Source organism: Cryptomeria japonica, chromosome 2, assembly GCF_030272615.1.
Source record: "Cryptomeria japonica chromosome 2, Sugi_1.0, whole genome shotgun sequence".
NCBI lineage: Eukaryota > Viridiplantae > Streptophyta > Pinopsida > Cupressales > Cupressaceae > Cryptomeria > Cryptomeria japonica.
In genome coordinates this window covers 144,017,628-144,037,638 of record NC_081406.1, presented here as the reverse complement: position 1 = coordinate 144,037,638, position 20,011 = coordinate 144,017,628, and the positions used below count along the sequence as shown (strand labels likewise).

Here is a 20,011-nt window from a genome sequence, read left to right as displayed (position 1 = left end):
CATTGAATCCTTATCTTGATCATGTTAAATATTTCATGACATCATCTTGATTTATGTCTCTCTTAGGGTTTAATAATTCTTTAATTATTAATCCTTTACTAATATTTCTCTTAGGATAAATGAATTTATTCATTTTCCCCATGTCTTGTGTCACAATTAAATACTTCATTTAATTGGCTAATTAGTCTTTTATGAATTAATTAATAAATGATAATTTATTAATTAATGTCATCTAATTCCTATTTCCTAATTCCTAATTTCCACCTCATTTTCTAATTTGCTAAATTCAATTTCCACATAATCAAGTCCTCTCTAGTCTCTCCCTATTTTTGTGCTTCAATGGAAGCATGAATTTCTCATGCGTCATACCTTTGGCATAGCAAGATGTCATAGGCTTTTAGTCCTCCAACCTTTGCATTAGAAATATGTCATAATTCATGACATAGAAGGTGTCATAACCTTCTTCCTTCAACTCAATTTTGCCATTTTTGAAATCAATTTCCTCTAATATCAATTTCATGTTGATTTTGCCCTCTCTCCAATTTCTTTATAAATTGGATGTCTTTTCTCAATCATTTTCAATCAACCATATTTTCAAGTATCCTTGCACTTGTAGGTGAGATCCACACAAGCCCAATTTGGAGGAGAAAGAAAGACAATGAAGAGACATGGAGGATATGCTTTGATGTCTTATGGTTTGCATTTATTTTTGAGAATCTTGTCTTCATACCTTTATTGTGTGTATTAGGAGTTATTTTTATAAGCTTTTAGGTTTGTAGTTGCCTAATTGTATTCTTTGATGCCTTTTCCTAAATTACTAGTTACAATTATCATTAAAGCATACTCACACATATATTGATTCACACACTCGCAACACATCCATCATAGTACCACACTAATTTGATCTTCTATATATACCAACTTTTACATCTCGAAACATCAATTAGATCAACCAAAATAGGGGACAAGCATAAGTTTAAGTAAGTCAACCACCAAACATAGTTGTGGTGAATGTGGTCCAATCCAAGAGACAAAGAGGACTTAAAACATCATATAACACTTATCTAAGTGGATCCAAATAATACACATGCTGACATACATCATCAAAGGTCAACAACAAGGTAACGCGTAGATGAATAATGTAGCACATAACCAATCAACCCAAAAATATAGCATCCAAATGAATTAACTCAATATAGATCCCCACATTCTAAAGGTAGGACCCAAATATAGCTTAACACACTCTCCAAAGTTGGCATATATCATTAAGATCATATCACAAGCTCGAAAACAAAACCCTGTCGGGCCATACTACACCTAGAAAAATAACATCAAACACAATGCAACACAAAACTAATCATTCAACACCATGTGGAGCACATGAGGAAATTCCTATAACATCCAAAAACATTCCCAAATACTTATTTCTCATCATCACATCTATATATGCTAGCACAACACAAACAAATACATAATACTTCATTGCCAGAATGCTAGGAAACACAGTCTTGAACAAAATATCAATAAATATTTTTTTAGAAAACCTCAACACCTGAAATTGGAACTAAAAAGATACCCAAATATTAAAAGTATGTCCTCCAACTTGCAACACCTGAACCATCAATGCAGATAAATTCAAAGCATTATTGGACCAATCAAATTCACTTCTAACAAATTGCTAGATTGTCAACAAACAACAATCACTAGCCACTTCAACTGCAACCTAAAAAGATAGTCTGGTGTAATGTCCATAGTGTTAGACTTGTGTGAATAACGTTGGCATTCATGTCAAACTAGTCATTTGGTTTTGTACCAGACAATGTATGTAGGCTCGGATAGCAGTCCGGATGTTATGGATGTTATGCAAAGTGTTGCGGTTATGTATGTACTGTTTAGATGTTGTGGTTTTTGGTTAGAAGTTATTATGTAGCATGGAAAATTTTAGATGATGACCTTTTGAGGTCCCATTGGGTTCTCATCAACCCTGGTATCCTGGTATCAGTTATGTGTCCCGGTGTTAGTAGTTTGTAACTTTGGTATCTATCAGAAGTATCTCTCCAAGTTTTGTGATTGTGGTTTCATTGGTACATGTGGAGTCTATATTTTGAAGATATTGAGCATGATCTTGTGGTGATAGGTCTATTCTCTTGGGTTTGGATGACCCTTTCTCTTTTCCGGTAATGATGAAATATGCTTTGGTAATCAAAAGTATGTAAAGGAATTGTGTAGAAGTATTGTGGAGGCTGACGTGAGCTTATTAATAATGTGCTCGGCTTAGCCGACACACTATTTTGTATTTGTGCTCTCTGATATATATACATATTCATGAGTGATGTATGAATGTAGAAGAAATAAATTGATAAAGAGTGTGTGTGTGTGATGTGTAGAAGATAGTTGGCAGCGAAAGAAGTAGTGTATGAGAGAGTTGCAAACAATGAAGGAAATCAATAGTGCAGTAGTCCTTTATCGAACCAGTTGCAGAACAATAGTGCAAAGATCGCTAATTGGATCTTCTGTGAAGTCAAAGGTTTGTAATATGAGTTTAACTTGGAAGTGATCCCATGCATTTGGAGATGCAAACTTTCTCGGTTCAACCCTTTCAATTGTAGTGAGCATTCTGGTAGTTAGCCATTTCTTTTGTATCTGCAATGAGTAGTCTGATAGTGAGTCATTTTTGTAATTTGGTAGTGAGCCATCTATTTGTAAACACAACTATAACTAGTTATATTTTCCTGAGAGTTAACACTCTCTATGGTTTTTCCCTTTTTTGGTATTCCACGTACAAATTCCAATGTTTATCTTGTGATTGTGTTCTTCTTGTTTATTCAACATTATTTATTTTAATTTTGAGGACAACTTCAATTGGTAAAAAAATTATTGTTTTGTTTAAGTGGGAATACTAATTAACCCCCCCTCTCAATAACCTGATCAACAATAGAGCATAAACTCATGTTCAAATCTGCAAGACCAAATCCTCCACTATGGATAAATGTGGAGCATTCTTCCAACCAAACTTTAAATACTCTTTCTTACATATCACATCTCATCATACTACAAACATTCTAGAGACAACATTAGCTAGAGAAAGAGTGTGAAGACCAAGGAAAACACACCCTAATCATCATCATCATCATCATCATGATGCTACAAATCCGCAACTTATCATCATTATACTATTACCATTACCATTAACACATCAGTAATATATAACATCTTCCTCAACAAACCTTGACAACACACCAACATTGATGACCACACACCAATTGCTCATCACCAAGGACAACACATATTGTCAAACATCATATTAACATCAATGACAACATATTTTCAAACACCAGGTTGAGATCAATGAAAACACATATTGCCTACAAAAGGTTCACCAAAAAGGTTTTATGTTCTCATTTTCACAAAAAATTAAAAAAGACTCCTGAAGAAAATGTTTGAAAGTTTAGGTTGTCAAAAATCTCGGTTCATAGATGCCCTAGTTCACCAAAAACCAAGTGTTTCAAATGATAAGTTCACTGAAATCTAATTTCACTAAAACCTAAGTTCACTGAAAGTCATGTTTGCTAAAGAAAAGTTCATCAAAAGACATGTTTGTCAAATGTTAAATTCGTTGAAATCCAAAATCATAAAAAAAAAAAGTGTAGAAAAATGGTTCATAGAAAAGTGGGTTTGTTGAAAGTAATTTTCCCCACAATCACAAGTTTGCATACTCACCATTTTGTTGAAAGAGGCTTGTGAAAGTTTTGATCCACCTAAAAAGAGAATGTAAAAGGTTTTGGTTGATGGAAGACTTGGACCATAGATAGATTTTCAAATAATGGTGATCAAAATTCTATGTGCTAAAGAAGACAATATAATTCTTGGAAGTTGATTCAATTAAGATAATCACAAACTATTCACCTTCTCTAATTGAAATATAAAATTGGCATTGATGTTCTTAGTAGAGCGCTCCAAAGGATAGTTCAAAGAGTTTAGAGGGGTGTGCAAAGGAGGAGTAGTAGAAGTTGTCCATCTATTAGAGTTCTAAATAGTAATTACATTTTTCAAAATTGTTGCATTAGAAAAATAGAGAGAGTTGAGGTGTTGGAGATTCAAAAGAGGAGGTAATAAAGAGAGGGATTGCTAACAATTGAGGATATTTTTGAAGATAAAAATATTGTAGCAAAAAGAAAACTATAAGAAATTATCTTCCAAGAAGAAGAATTATAAGTAGAAGGAGATTGTAAAGTTTCCCATTAAAAATATTGTATTCTTGAATATTGCACGCATGAATAAAATACTATAAATTTGTTGTGATTGTGAATATTGTGACTAAAATTTAGAATTGACATTCATTTTTTTATGAATTGTACTTGTGTATTGTTGTGTTGGTTGCATAATTGGGTTGTTTGGAAAACCCCTTTGTCATGATTGTGTCATTCTATAAGTGAATCATGCATGAGTATCGATGTAAATTATAACATACAATTTATAATAGATACCATTGAGTGTAACTAAGTATAGAGACATTGCTAATCAACCATCATAAAACATATTTTTCTCTATTTTTGATAAATTCTTAGTCCATATTGTATTCCATCAATGAATGTTTAAAATGCAAAATACATTTTCTAATGGTCATCATAAGCCATCACTTGCCTAACTATATTATTACAGCTACTCAGTTAAAGGTTCATAACCCATTTTCAAATGTATTTTGAGCTATTGTATCATACTCTATAATATGTCAACTATCGATCAAAGATCATACTAAACAAGAAGTTATTAACAATTATATTTATTTTGTTGTTAATACATGTAACCACAAACAAAGTTTAAAAAAAATATTATATAAATTAAAAAAACTAAAGTATTTACTAAAAAAAATAGAAGCAAATGTTGTACATACATGTGAACTTGTTTATGACCAATGATTTGAATTCTTATATTTAGTTAGACCCAAAATAATCAATAAATAGTCGGTTGCACATTAGTATGTTGATGTTCAGGTTAGTAAATTGCCTTATATGCAAACTAATTCATGATTAAATGACTTAAGAGTCTTTCAAATGGGTAAATTGCCTAAATATGAAGGGGGATTGTGTCTAGTAAATTAACCACGTTAAGGTCTATGTTATTTTCTAAGTAAGTGAAGATATGTTTTAAAAAGTTACATATATATTTCCATATAAAGAGCAAGAATATCCTTTTATTTCATAGAATAGTAAATAGAACTGTATACACTAAAAATTGGTTTGGAGAATTGAATTAATTAAATACAAAAAATATTTAATTAATGACCTTTATTCCTCTACTATATAAATAAATTTAATAATTTATTTATATGGTTCGTTAATTCCTATTCTTCCCACTTTAATCATTTTCTTCCATTTCCCAATTTAAATATATAGATTGATTAGTTTGTGTATTTAATTCCACTTCCATTAAATTTGAACTTAAAATTTGAATTTAAGCACATGGCTCCTACTCCTAACCACCTAGCCTAACCACATGCTAATCTAACCCACCCAATTCAACTAAGCATTTAACAAATCCTATCACCTCCAACCTCTTATCCTAACCATCTTTTGAGTGTCTACATCTATCTCATCTCCATGCTAGTTGCCCCTTTATTGGCATATGGTTGGAGATTCTTTGTCACTTGTCTCCTTAGGAATGACAAGTGTCCATCTCCTAAACTTCTTTCCAACTTCTTTGATCTCGACCGTCGATTTCTCCAAACTGAATCTGCACCGTCAATTCTTGCCACCTCACCTCTGATCATGGAAATCCTATAAATACCCCCTCTTTTGGCTATGAGAGGGTCCCTTAGCATCTTATCAATTCAACATTCTAGCAATCACTTCCAGCATTATCTCAATCATATCTTAGTATTGTTGTGTCATAGCATAGTAGCATAGTTTCATTGTAATTACATGGCTTTCATGATAGTTTAATAATCATTATGTAGAATTAGTATAGATCTTGCATTAGTTTTTATATCATAACTTGTATAATCAATGCCCATTCCTTGAGTTGTCACTTTGTTGAAATCATACATCTGAGAGCCATCAATTGAACCGGCAAAGTCCTCAAGACTAGGGAGCAATGAGACGACATTGAGGAGTGTTTTGATTGTTTTATTTTGTTTCCTCAATACAATGTTTCATTGTGTATGTGTTTTATATGCTTATTAATGGATTAAACACAATATTTTTGCACACAAGAACTTATGATTTTTTACACTTATTTCTACATAAATGATGCTATTGATCTTTGATTTTGGGATCTTGATAACTCAAACGTCAAAAGTGTGACATGTAGTCATAAATTTATGTATTTTTTTTAATGTCTATTAATATCTATTTATGAAACTTGAGTTGAGCAATGAAATGACATTCCTTAATATATATATGTATCTATATATATCTATGTGTACATACATATTCACACATACACAAACACACTCTCTCACACACATATGCATATACATGTATATATATATATACATATGTATATGATATGTATATATCCTAGTAAGAAAAATATAAAGACCTTGTTTTCATGATGAATGTGGTTTAATTGAAGCTAGTTAAAATTTGATGATATTTTGGATAATAAAACTTAGTTTTATTTGTAGTGTTTTGTGAGTTAGATTGGTGTGTTAATACTATTAAGTATTTGTATGAGTAAAATGTTTTCTATTAACAAGACTAAGATAGAGGTGTGTGAACAATGATGCACATGTATACATATCAAAATGTGACTTTATATTATAAACCTTTAACCAAATTAATGCAATTTGCATTGTTAGTTCATAGTGTTTGATAGGATGCATGTCAACAGAGTTGCCATACTTAGCTAAATAGTATGTAGAGTTGTATGGTGAATTGTATGCGATAGAGTTAGTATACCATAATAGTTCTTAGATGATATTATATGTCTATAGACTTCACTATTTTGCTATCCTTCATGTTTTCCTACCATCATGAAGGGTAGGGCCACTTCCATTTGGAAGGTATGTGGGGGACCACTGATATGTGGTTGCAAGAAAAATACTTGGATGATGCTCTCTCTGTCTCTCCCAATTGAAAAATGCCAAAGACTTGATTATATAGAGACACATTATATAATTATCATGTTATACTTGAAAAAATCTTTAAAGTTATACATTTTTTAAAATTAAAAGCAACAAAAACTAGGGTGTTGTCCTTTTACAACTAGTCAGTAGCATGTTAAAAACACATTAACAACATTGGGAAAATAAAACCATATAGACTAAGCTAATTGAACAAGCTACAAAAGAACTATTAACAAATTATCTTTAAAACTATCATAACAGAGTAAGATCTAGCAACCCAAAAGGGTAAGTCCCACCAAGAGCTAAACTTGTAATAGTCTTTAACTAAAGCATGAACAACAGTAAAAAAATGAATAAAACCAAAACAAAAGATTGTGTAATTTTGCACCTATCTTGGTGCAACACATTAGCCCAGTCATCATTAAGGAACTTGAAATGTTATCCTCCTTTCCAATATCCAATCCTAGAAACATCCTTTGGAGCAGGTGGAGAGTCATGGTAGAACTGTACATGAACTATAAGTTGAATTTGGAAATGTTGTCAATATTTTTGTCCAACTTCGCAACTCTGGCATTTAACTTGGTCAGGTTGTCCGACAGTACCTTGCAACTAGCACACGTCCCAGGCTGAATAGGTTTACAAGTTCCCATGACATCATCCTCTCCTTAGTCATCATACCCTCAGTTAGGTCAATGGGTCTAGACTTTTGGCTTTGAGAGACGTGGGTGGGAGAATTGTCTATCTCAGAACCCTCAACTTCCATATCACCATCCTTACCCTTCTCCTCTTCATGATTATTTTTTTCATTATCCTCACTCTCTTGTCCACCAATTTCATTTGAATTGGTCTTCACGTTCCTCTTATGCTTACCCTTAACCACTGAGCGAGTGGAAATTATATAGTAGTGCCTGGGGGTACTCGAGTCTCCTCTATGGTTTCATCTTGAGAATCAACTTCCAAAATAGTATATTTGACTTTTTTAGCCTTTGCTTTGTCCTTATTCTTAAAAGTGTCCTTCCTCTTTCTATTTGGTTCCTACTTCACAATCATATGGGGAGGGGTTTTCGGGCTAGCTTGGTGGGAGGTAATTTTAAGGTTAGGGTTTCACAAGCATTTCTTCTTACTAGGCCTAGGAGTGTCAAAAATGCTAGACGAAGGGGGAGTGGCAGATTCAGGGGCCTCTTGTATCACAATTCACCTAGGGGGCATAGGGTAAGGTGGAAGTGATATAGACAAAAAATCAGGCCTTGGTGGAGAGGGATTGGCTTTTTTCCATAATTTTTGGCCCCTTCCATAACCTCTTTGACAAAGTTTTCCAATGAATTCAAAAAGAAGAAAGGAAATGAAATTAAGCTCCTATTACGTAAATGATTCAAGATAGGCATGTGATAGAAATAATACACTTTGAATCTACCCTCTAGCATGAAGTATTTCGTCACCATTAAACATTCCTGGTCCCAAGGATCTAATAGCTTAGCTCTATCGTAACCACCATGAAGTTTCACCAAGAATTCATCCTCAAGAAGAATTGGTTAAGGCTCTCGGTATCAGAAACCCTACTTAATTTTTGCCATTTTCTACTAGTTGTCTGGAGTCTCGTGGCCTTCGCTATAACATCCTCATTCACTTCGAATGAGATACCACCCATAATAACCCTTCTCTTTGACCAATACATCGCAAACTTAGATGAAAGGTTTTCGTCATAGCTAATCATGCTCTCAATAAATTGAGCCACTCCTCCTTCCTTACATATATGCCATACCGCAATGACATTTTTAAACTTATCATGCTTGTTGGGTTCAATTCTAACCCTGTCTCCTCCCATAGCGAACAAGTCAGTCATAATAAATACAACACTAAAAAATTTAAGAGAATACACAACAAAAATGGGAAAGAAACAATCCCATAAAATGCTTGTCTGAAAATATAAATAATTACACTGCACTTCTCGAGAATGCTCATTACAAGTTAAGACTCATCACTCATGTTGCCACCCTGCTAAATAAAAGGACTTTTGTGGATTAGTAAATATTTCCCTTCATTAATGCTGAAAAACACAAGATTTTTAATTATGTCAAGGTGATGCTAATTTTTACCCATATGTCAAATCATGTGCCCATGGTAACCATTGTGTGACACGTCATCCAACTGGATTGCCACATGTGACTGAATATTAATGATGCAAAACAAGGAGAGCACCAAAAAAATTTAAAATATTGCCTACCATAAACCTTCTAAATCTCTTCCTAGTCTATTTTTCAACATTTTGAATATGCATGGCAACATTCATCATTTCCTTTCTCTCTCCAAAAGAAACTTCACATTGGGGGGAAGAGCCCTTAAATCTCTCCAGCATCTTAGGTCGGCTAATTGAAGGTCCAAAGTCGTTAAAGTATCAATAACAACATTGCCTTCTCTAAAGGTATGGCAGATAGAAAAATAATCTAGACCCAGAAGGAGTCTTTTAATATCATTCACCATCCCAATTGAAGACCAATTGATATTGGCTTGGCCTTGAGTAGCATCAATAACCAATTTCAAGTCACCCTCAATAATAAGAGCCCTAATCCCAATCGAAAGTGCAAGTTTAAGGCCCCAAAATAGAGCCATACATTCCACTTGATTATTGGTCGATCCCTTCAAGTGGCCAGGATAGGTTTCCATTAGATCCCCAAGGAGGTATGGATCACACCCCCTCTGATAGCCAAGTACCATTCCTAGCAACTCTATCAAAATTTAATTTGCACCATCCCTCATTAGGAGGTTTCCACCTAGTGTTTTTCTTGATAAGTTTTTTGGAATTATTAACAATAACATATCCATTGGGTAAGTCCCAATTCCTGACCATCTTGTGGTCATAAGGAGAAGGGTGAGAATCAAGTTTAGGGTAATTTATAGTTGATAAATTATTAGATAACATTCGGTAGAAGGATCTAAACACTACTTTAACTGGATTTTGTGTCTCCCTAAAAATCATATTATTTATTTCTTTCCAAAGACTCCAACAAACATGAGGAGGGATAAGCCTCCACAACTATTTGAAAAAGTGGTTAGTTGTAGGTCCTTTCTATTCATCAAGAAACTAATCTAGTCTATAATTAAACACCCAATGAAGGTCGCCCAACTTGTATAAAACTTGCTGCCATTAGTCTCTAGCAAATTGGTAGTGCTGAAATAGATGGGGAATGGATTCCTCATCCTGTTTACATAGATAACACCTGTTAGGGAGTTGAAAACCCCTTTTAATGAGATTATCCTAGGGTTAAAATCCTATTGTGTAAATTTGTCCGCTAAAAAAATTGATTTTGGGGATTAGGTAGGGGTTCCAAACCTTCTTCCAGCACCCCAGAGAGAGTTCAACCTTCGACAATATCCTCTAAGTCGATCTCATTGTGAAATATCCAATTCGGTCAAATTTCTAGATAAAATTATCTTCCCTCAGGAAGAGAGGGATTTCAACCTTACTGATGATCCCCATAAGTTCCTTAGCTTTGTGGTGTAAATGCAAGTGATCCCAACAAAATTGAACAATATCAATCCACTTTCTGTCTAGGGTAATGTAATCCATCACTCTTGTATCAATGAGTCTTTTAGTAAACTCCAATAAGTCCATTAGACTCAAATTGGAAACTAGGTTTCCCTCCCCCATCCAGGCATCTTCCCAGAATTGATTCCTTCTTCCCTCCCCAAGTTGCCATAAGACTCTTGACTGGATAGTGTTCCTACATTTTAAAATATTATTCCATACCTTAGATCCATGAGGAATACTAGAAGTGTTAAGCACTTTATAGAAGCTGTCACAGTTAAGATATTTTGCCTTCATAATATGACTCCATTCAGTCTTTTCTAGAGACATCTTCCAACCTAGTTTAGCAATCAGAGCTTTATTAAGGATATAAATTCTCTTGATCCCCAAACCCCCATATGTTTGGGCTTACAAAACATGTCCCAGTTGACCAGGGTTAATTGTTTCTTTTCTTTCATTCCAATCCACGTAAAGGAGCGTTGGAGTCTTTCTAATCTCTTTGCAATAGACCTTGATATTTTGAATATAGAAAGAAAAAATAGGAATGCCTTGAAGGGAACTATAATTTCCCAACACTACTAAGGAGATTTCCTTTCCAACCTGCCAACTTTTTCTGCATATGTTCTAGAATGGTGTTCCAATAGGCTGAAGTAACATCCCTGACCGTGAGGGGAAGGATAAGATAGGTACTAGGGAGAACAAAACTATTGCAACCTAGGATGTTCTTAACCCTTATCTACAAGTCCTCGTTAGTGTTGAAGAAATAGATAGTGTTCTTTTCATAATTGATATATTGACTCGACACCCAAGCATAATTTGTGAGGAGATTCCTCCATTCCCTAGCCTCCACCATAGAGATTTTTCTGAACAAGATAGTATCATCCACAAACTATTGAAGGATAGAGGGGGGAAGGGTGGAGGCTGATTTTACCCCTTGGATTTTACCTTTACGAGCCATCTTGAGGAGATTTCTTCATATCACTTCTGCTATCATGATGAACAAATATGGGGAGAGAGGGTCCCCTTGCTGAATCCCTTTTTCAACAACAAAAAAGCCCAACAGGGTACCATTTACAAGAAATGAAAATTTAACAATGCTAACACATTCCTTGATCAAACTGATAAACATTTCATTTAAACCCATTCTAGATAAAACTTTAAACAGAAAGCCCCACTTGACTCTATCATAGGCTTTTGAAATGTCCAGTTTCAAAACCATACTAGGCATTCAAAATTTTTCCACACACACACACATACATATAAATTATGAAACAAACCTAGATCACCCTATCAAGGAATGACTTAATTCTATTGACCACCACTTTGGAAAAGATTTTGTAGAGGGTATTGCAGAGACCAATCAGTCTAAAGTCAGTCAAATTCTTAGGCTCTTGAACTTTGGGGACCAAGACAATGTAGGTGTTGTTAACCTTTTTAAGTAACCTTCCATTCCTTAGGAAATCCTTTGTTGTCATGGTGATATCATAACTCACCACATCCCAGAACTCATAGAAGAAGGTAGGAGGAAACCCATCAGGTCTAGGCGTCTTAAATGCAACCAAATACAAGACCATAGAGCTAACTTCCTCAGTCGTAATTTGAGAAAGAATTTGTTCATTGTCCTCAACACTAATAATTCTAGGGAGAGACTCTAAGAGAATGTCCTCCCAACCACCCGGGTCATGAGGGCCAAGATCAGTAAAAGTCTATCTAAATTAGTCCATCACAACTTCCCCCAATTTGACACCATCAAAGATCTCCTGATTATTACCATCCAATAAGCATTGTATCGAATTCCTCTTCCTATGTCTGCTAGCCGATCTATGGAAAAGACAATATTTCTATCTCCCTCTTTCAACCATTGCACTCTTGATCTTTTCTTTCAATAGATTTCCCCTTTTTCAAGGTTCTCCTTCCACTTCTTTCGCCATTGTTCCTCCTCCATGTGAAGAGAATAAGATTGATCTCCCTGAGCCATCACCCCTTGAATAGCTTCCAGTTTAGCTGATATTTCCTTTTTCTAGTTTAAAGATGTCTCTAAATGTTGATTTGTTCCACTCTTTCACCTTTTTCCTAATTATTTATAACTTTTGAGTTACTCTAAACATGGCCATACCTTGGATGGGTGTATTTTACCAGTTTTGAATACGATTCCTGAAGTCTAGGTGGTAAGTCCACATAATCTCGTATCTAAAGAAGGGGGGGGGGAAAGCAGATGGTTGTGATTAGAGACAGTACTGGGAAGAACATTCAGAGTGACATTGCATCTCAGATCCCAATTAGTCGAGACAAGGAAGCAATCCAACTTAACTTGAATGAGACTATGCCCCTTCCTATTGTTAGACCAAGTGAAGGAATGGTCCTTCAAATCAATATCATATAGTCCCATTCAATTTATGAATTCTAATAAATCTACCATACCCTTCGAGTAATCCATTGTACCTCCGAGTTTTTTGGATGGGAAGAGGGGAGAATTGAAATCCCTAGCCACCATCCAAAGGGATTTCATATCATTATTGATCAATAAAGAGATCTTGTTCCACACTTCCTTCCTACCAGATCTGGTGTTTGGAGAATACACATTAACCAAATTCCAAAAAATGCTTCCATAGGAAAACTTAACAGCTAGAAAGTTGGGAGAGAAAGCATGAGTTACCCCTTTTATTTTACCCAGGTTCCACGTAGTGGCAACACCTCCCGAGGCTCCATTAGCATCACTAATGAAGTAAGAAGAATCGAGCTAGATTCTGTCAGCAACTTGAGAAAAGGTATGACCAGTCATTATTACTTCTTGGAGAAGGACAATGTTAGCTTTCTGATTCAAAATGCAGTCCTTTAATGCATACTGCTTTTGGGGGTTGTTGAGGCCTCTCATATTCCAAGAAATGAACTTCATTTCTTACATTTTGGTGTAACATCCAGGGTCTGTTGCCTTCCACTGGCAATGTACCTACTAGTCTCCTTATTTCTTAAGACTCTCACTGAGGGCCAATCCACTCTAGAATCTGAACCCACATTTGCTTTCTGAGATCTGGTCTTCTTTTTCCGAGTCTTCCATTCTTCTTTTGTTGTGCACAACAATGTGACCCCAGGGGAGTAGATTGTTTCATTAGGGGTCCCCTATTTATCCATGCCCATTTCCTGAACATCTTCCACTTCCCCATCCTTTGGGGTCTCATCCTTTGACAAGCTTGAATCAACTAGTTCCGTTAAAGTCACAACAATACCACCCGTAACAAGACCAGTCTCGCTCAACGCTGAGGGAGGCAAGGTAGTCACCATAGACTTTAATGGGGCTTTGACAACCTTAGAGTCCAAGTTTGGAGGCAAGTCCTTCCCAAACTTAATCCCTTTTGGAGAAGAGGGGATTTCCCCATCCTCCAACACACTACTTACAAGAGCGTGTTTTTGAGGAGAAGTCAACTTCTCCTTACTTTTGGCCTCACCTTCAATCTTTACAGAAACATCATCTGGGGAGTTCATTATCTTCAGTATCTCCTCAGTGAAGGGGTAATCACCCACCTAGAGGTTTCACCCTCTTAGCGATCAACCCTAGGGGGAGAAGAACCCTAACCTGGGGTAAAATTATATGTTTAATTTGGTATGCTTATTTATTAGCATCTCTCATGTCCAAGTAGTTAAATTGTCAAATTGATTTATATAGGAATGCACATGGTAATAAGTTTATTTGAAAAGAAAAAATTACATTTGTATTCATGATGTTTGCATATTTTATTGTATAAAGATATCCATAAATTCACTAGATTGAGTACTTTGATATTCCTAGTTTTTTTTATAATAATTAAAGAAGTTTAATAGAATAATTAGACAATGAATTGTCATTCATTACAATGTGAGATGGAATCTCCTCATCTCAATATCTTCCTTCAAAACATTCATTAAAAACTTACTATCATACAAACAAAAAATGTCACCCCACAAGCAACTCCAACTATTTACATTGCCATCACAACTAATTATCCTTGTTCTCCACATAGCTCTCCTTACTCATGAAGAGGGCAACTTGTCTAACCCTCCATGTTATAGTTATCATTGCCTTAAAACAAAAGTAATTAGTTTCATTCAATCAATGCGAGCTATGAGTGTGCATATCATTAATGACTCATATACAATAATGATGAGTTATATTTACATAATATAAGTTTGTAACTTTAACTTAGTCCTAGATTCATGAACTTGTCTTTTAATAATATACTGATCTAATATAGACATTGATATGTTTCACTATTAGAAACATCATTTCTAAATGTACTTAATATAATCACAAAAACATACTCATTTTTCAATCATCTAACTAAATATTATTTATCTTCTTATTTATTTTCCTAAAATAACATACTTATCAAATCAAATCACTTCTCAAGCCTAGGGTACCCCTAAGGAAAGTTTATATTCTCTAGAGTTTTTTAACTCAATATTTTGGTCTAACATTATGTCAAAGATGCATGCCCTCCACTAACTTACTTTGTCCCTTAGCATCCTTAAAACTTAGGGGAAGGGTACCAGTAGTGGACATTTTTTTGTCAACCCAACCCCCCGTTACTAGATTGTAAGGGAGCCCAAAAAATTGATAATGAAAAGTTCATTAATGAATATCACATGTACCAACAATGGATGATTTTTAGCTTTTTTGACCATAATTAGCCCATTTTTGCATAACTACAGGGGCATTTGCCCACTACTACTGGATTAGTACTAGATATTTTGAGTTATCTACTATTGGTGCAAAGGTGATTATGTATCAGACGACACTTTTAAATTACCACTTTTTGACCTTTGTGGGCATAATGAATTCCATAGCGTGCATCGTTACTACTGAGAAGTCATATCCTTAGTTATAAACAGTTAAGTCATATACAGAAACAACAAAAAAAATGAAATCCGATATAGGGGAAAGGACCCAGTAGTCGTGCACCCTAACTTCACGCTTCTCAAAATCCTACTTGGAAATTTCGAATCACTCCGATTTTTTTACAGCAGCTTACTTGGCAAGTCCCCTGCTTATAACTAAGGTTTCAGGGCCACATCATCAAATATGATGCCACATCAGCATGCTTTTTGCCAAGGTGTCCAAAACAGCCCCCCAAAAAAGTGAGACCAATAGGCGTGCAAAAGAGACCCCAATAGTTGTGCAGCCGATGTGGCATCACCTGATTGGTTACTTTTTACAATATTAGTACATTTCTTAACAACTGTTGGTACATTTCCTAACAAAAATTGATATTTTTTGTTTCAAACAATAGGTTTTATTTGATCAATTTTTGGAACAAAAGGTATCAACAACCCTCACAACAATTGGAACATGCTCAACTACTGGGTCCTTTCCCCTATGATTTGAAAATTCTAGATGAACAAAGTTAACTATGTCCACTATGATACCCTTCCCCTAATTGAAAATAAATTGAATAATAATTTTATTTATTATAGTCCGACAACAATGTCTTTGCGAGAATCGAACCTTGAACCGGAACATCTTTAGCTGCTCAACTAATACGAGATGTGAAAAGAGAGTGCAGATCACCTTTTGTCTTCTGTCTGGGAGGGCTCGCGCTCGTGGAGGAGCAAATATGTATGGAAAATAACGGTGCGTTCAAAGATTTTAGTTCCCTCTGCTCAGGTGGGATTGTCTTCGTTTTAGATCTGTATGTTTTGTTATGCCTAGAATTGCCAGATTAATTTAGAAAATTGCAGACATTAAATCAGTATAAAGAAATCTATATACAATCATAACAATGGCTTCGACAATTATGGAGTCTTTCTTTCAGAAGAGCCTGGAAGATCTAGTAAAGGGTCTCCGAGTCCAAATGATTGGAGAATCTCGGTATTTGAGCAAAGCCTTAGATGAAATTCATAAGGAAATAAAATCAACAGATCACGAAACAAAGGCTGTTGCATTGCAGAAACTCACATACTTAAACATGCTCCAAGGATTTGATATGTCTTGGGCTGCTTTTCACGTTGTTGAAGTTATGAGCATGCCCAGATTCTGTCATAAAAAAATAGGGTATTTAGCAGCATCCCAGAGCTTTAAGGAGGACACTGAGGTGCTATTACTTATAACCAATCAGTTAAGAAAGGATTTAACGAGCATTAATGAGTATGAAGCAGGCCTTGCCCTTGAATGCTTATCAAGGATTGCAACCCCTGATCTTGCCAGAGATTTAACCCCTGAAATTTTTACGCTTCTCGGGAGCAGTAAGCACTATGTTAAAAAGAAGGCCAATTTAGTGCTTTTGAGGGTTTTTAGCAAGTACCCAGATGCTGTTAGGGTTGCTTTTAAGAGATTGGTGGAAAATATGGAAAGCTCAGATCACCATGTTTCTTGTACTGCAGTTAGTGTGCTTTGTGAATTAACCATGAAGGAGCCAAAAGCTTATTTGCCCTTGGCACCTGAGTTTTATAGGATTTTGGTGGATTCTACGAACAATTGGATGCTTATTAAAGTTGTTAAGGTGTTTGGGGTCCTGGCACCTTTGGAGCCCAGGCTTGCAAAGAAGATTGTAGAGCCTCTCTGTGAGCATATGCATAAAACGGTGGCAAAATCGCTTCTGTTTGAGTGTATAAGGACTGTGATTTTGGGCTTGACTGATCACAGTGGGGCAGTCAAACTGGCAATGGAGAAGCTGAAGGATTTGATGCAGGAAGATGATCCCAATCTTAAATATCTTGGATTGCAAGCCCTCGGTAGTCTTATGCCTAGACACATATGGGCAGTGTCCGAGAATAAGGAAGTAATTGTAAAAGCTCTGAGTGATGCAGATCTTAGCATCCAATTGGCATCTCTGCGCCTTGTTGTTGGGATGATAACTGAGAACAATCTTGTGGAGACGATAGGTGTCTTGACGCATTATGCTTTTATATCAGATGGTGAATTTTGTAATGAGATCCTAGGTGCTATTCTTTCCACTTGCAGCAGGAACTTGTATGAGTTGGTTGTTGATTTTGGTTGGTATGTTACGGTTCTAGGTGATATAGCAAGGATTCCTCATTGTAAACATGGTAATGAAGTGGAAAAACAACTTATAGATATTGGGATGAGGGTGAAGGATGTCAGGGCAGAGCTTTTACATGTAGCTCGCAAGCTACTTATCGATCCTGCTCTGCTTGAGTTTCCGTTCCTTCACAGAGTACTGTCTGCTGCTGCATGGATCGCTGGGGAATATGTTGAACACAAACAAGATCCTTTCGAAATTATTGAAGCTCTACTACAGCCTCGAACAAATCTTTTGCCACCAGCTGTGAGGTCTGTTTATCTCCAGTCTGTACTCAAAGTCTTTGTTTTCTACTGCTACAATCATCTTAAGAGAAGCAAGGCTTTTGTCTCTGAGTCCTCTCTGAGAAACTCTGGGGTGCCACAGGAAGCTCAATTTCTTTCTTCAGTGATTGAGCCTTCGATTGGAGCTGTAGATGCAAAATGTAACAAAACTTTGAAACCGGCAATGTCTGGCTTATCAAGCTTGAAGAGAGAAATTGAGATTGGGTGTGTGAAGCTAAACTTAGAGGCTTCAAGTGGTGGGCCTCAAAGAGGCAGACCAGCAAGCAAGGAAATTGAAATAAGGAGAAGCTTGGTAGATGTTGGAGATGAAGAAGATTTCGATCCAAGGTCAAGTGTAGCCCCAGCAGATGTATTTATGGGTGCAGACAGTGAAAGTACCATCTTAACAGAAGATCAAGCAGGCATACCCGAAAATTCAGGAAAAGAGCATGTTACACAAGCTGCCTTTGACCGTTTAGTTGAGCTCATCAAACTAAATGTCAGCCCTCTTTTAGAAAGTAGAGATGTGGAAGTACAGGAGAGAGCACGTAATTTACTTGGCCTTTTGAAAGCACTAGAAGATATTCTAGGATGTTTGGTTGAAAAGCAAAATTCTCTACAAATTGAACATATAGTGGTAAGCCAAGGCAACAAGGCTATTGAAATTATAGGATGCATGCATGATATTTTTGCAGAAGAGCTTAAGCCAATTTCAGTACAGGCTCAAGGAAGAGTACCGGTACCAGATGGTATTACTCTAAAGGAGAACCTTGATGACTTGGTTAAAATTCTTGGTGATGAGCAGTTTATATTTGATGAAGGAGGTGAGTCGTCTATTCATAAGCACAGAGAGTGGGATGATACTTCTCTGTTTAGTCAGTGCTCCAAGGGAGAGGCACCACCAATTGGGGAGTCGACATCATTGTTGGCCCAACATCGCCAGCGACATGGTGCATTCTATCTACCTACAGGAAAAGTTGAAGCCAAAACTGATGATTATCCACCACCTCACACATTGCAGAATGATGTACCTCCCACATCTTTGGATGTCAGTAAAGATATTTTGAAGCTTGCTGAGCAGTCTTTTCTCTCCACAAAGCCACAGCAGACAAGGACAAAAGTACGACCTGTAGTGGTTAGATTGGAGGAGGGAGATGATATGCCAGTTTTAGCTAACAAGCAGGTGAAGGATTTGAAAGATGATTTTATTTCAAATGCTATCAAAGATGTTCTTACCGGGGATAAAAATAAGCATTTAGTAAGATCTGATAGCAGAGATCAGGAAAATCTTTTGAAAACATCATCTGTCGGACATCGTCATCGATCAGGACGGCGGTCTGAATCTTCATCCAGAAGAGAGGACAACAAAGGGGTAAAATTTAATGATAATTTTGTTGATGTTTCAAAGGGGAGTATGGATTGTGTGGAAGAACAGAAAACTGAGAGGCAGAGTACTAGCAGGCACAAACATTCAAGGCATGGTAAGAAAGCATATAAAGATCCTGTTTCAGATTCTGAGGAAAGGGATGGACATAAGGGAAGGCATCAGAGACATTCTAAAAAGGAAAATAATCCTCATACTAAGCATCGAAGTCGACAAAGAGCAGAGAGTCCTCTGCAAGTGGCTCCCCAAACAGCAATCATTCCAGATTTCCTTTTGTAGCGTATGCATCTTTTGTTATATGTGTTTTCTTCAACAAACAAAGACAACATTAGCCAGTGACCATCCTTTCAATCTCTGACAGTGGTTGTTGGAACTTGCTATATTGTTTTATAGATGAGTGCAGTGGAGAGCCATTCTTTTCCAATATTTGTGCGATGTATACATTTTGTTCATTCATTCATTCATGTAAAGAAACTATAACCCTTTCTAATGAAGTTTTCAACATAAAGTTGCATCTTTTGTGCTTAGCGAATTTTAAACAAATGATTCATAATAGACATGGATTTTGGCAATATTTTGCCTTGATCCATGTTCATTCTTCTCTGATAATTTTAATTCTATAATCTCAGTTTTGAAATCATTATGAATAATACAAATTAAAATACAGAATTTGACATATTTGGAATCTAATTATCTACTCAATTACCTTTTATCATTTACAAGAGCCTGCAAGGCTTCTCCGTTCAATTGGTTTAGTTG

The 20,011-nt window shown here is 35.9% G+C and overlaps 1 protein-coding gene across 1 annotated transcript; it reads left to right on the top strand.

Moving 5' to 3' along the window:
* The first annotated feature begins 16,049 nt into the window (after window positions 1-16,049).
* On the top strand, window positions 16,050-19,676 carry LOC131071336 (AP-3 complex subunit delta). The gene has a single exon (XM_058007126.2). It carries the CDS (start codon window positions 16,346-16,348, stop codon window positions 19,529-19,531), a length of 3,186 nt encoding a protein of 1,061 aa, XP_057863109.2. The 5' UTR covers window positions 16,050-16,345; the 3' UTR covers window positions 19,532-19,676.
* Window positions 19,677-20,011: the final 335 nt, after the last annotated feature.

What these genes read in the sequence shown, in the direction of transcription:
- LOC131071336 (XM_058007126.2), top strand. Translation starts at nt 16,346, where the DNA reads ATGGCTTCGACAATTATGGAGTCTTTCTTTCAGAAGAGCCTGGAAGAT.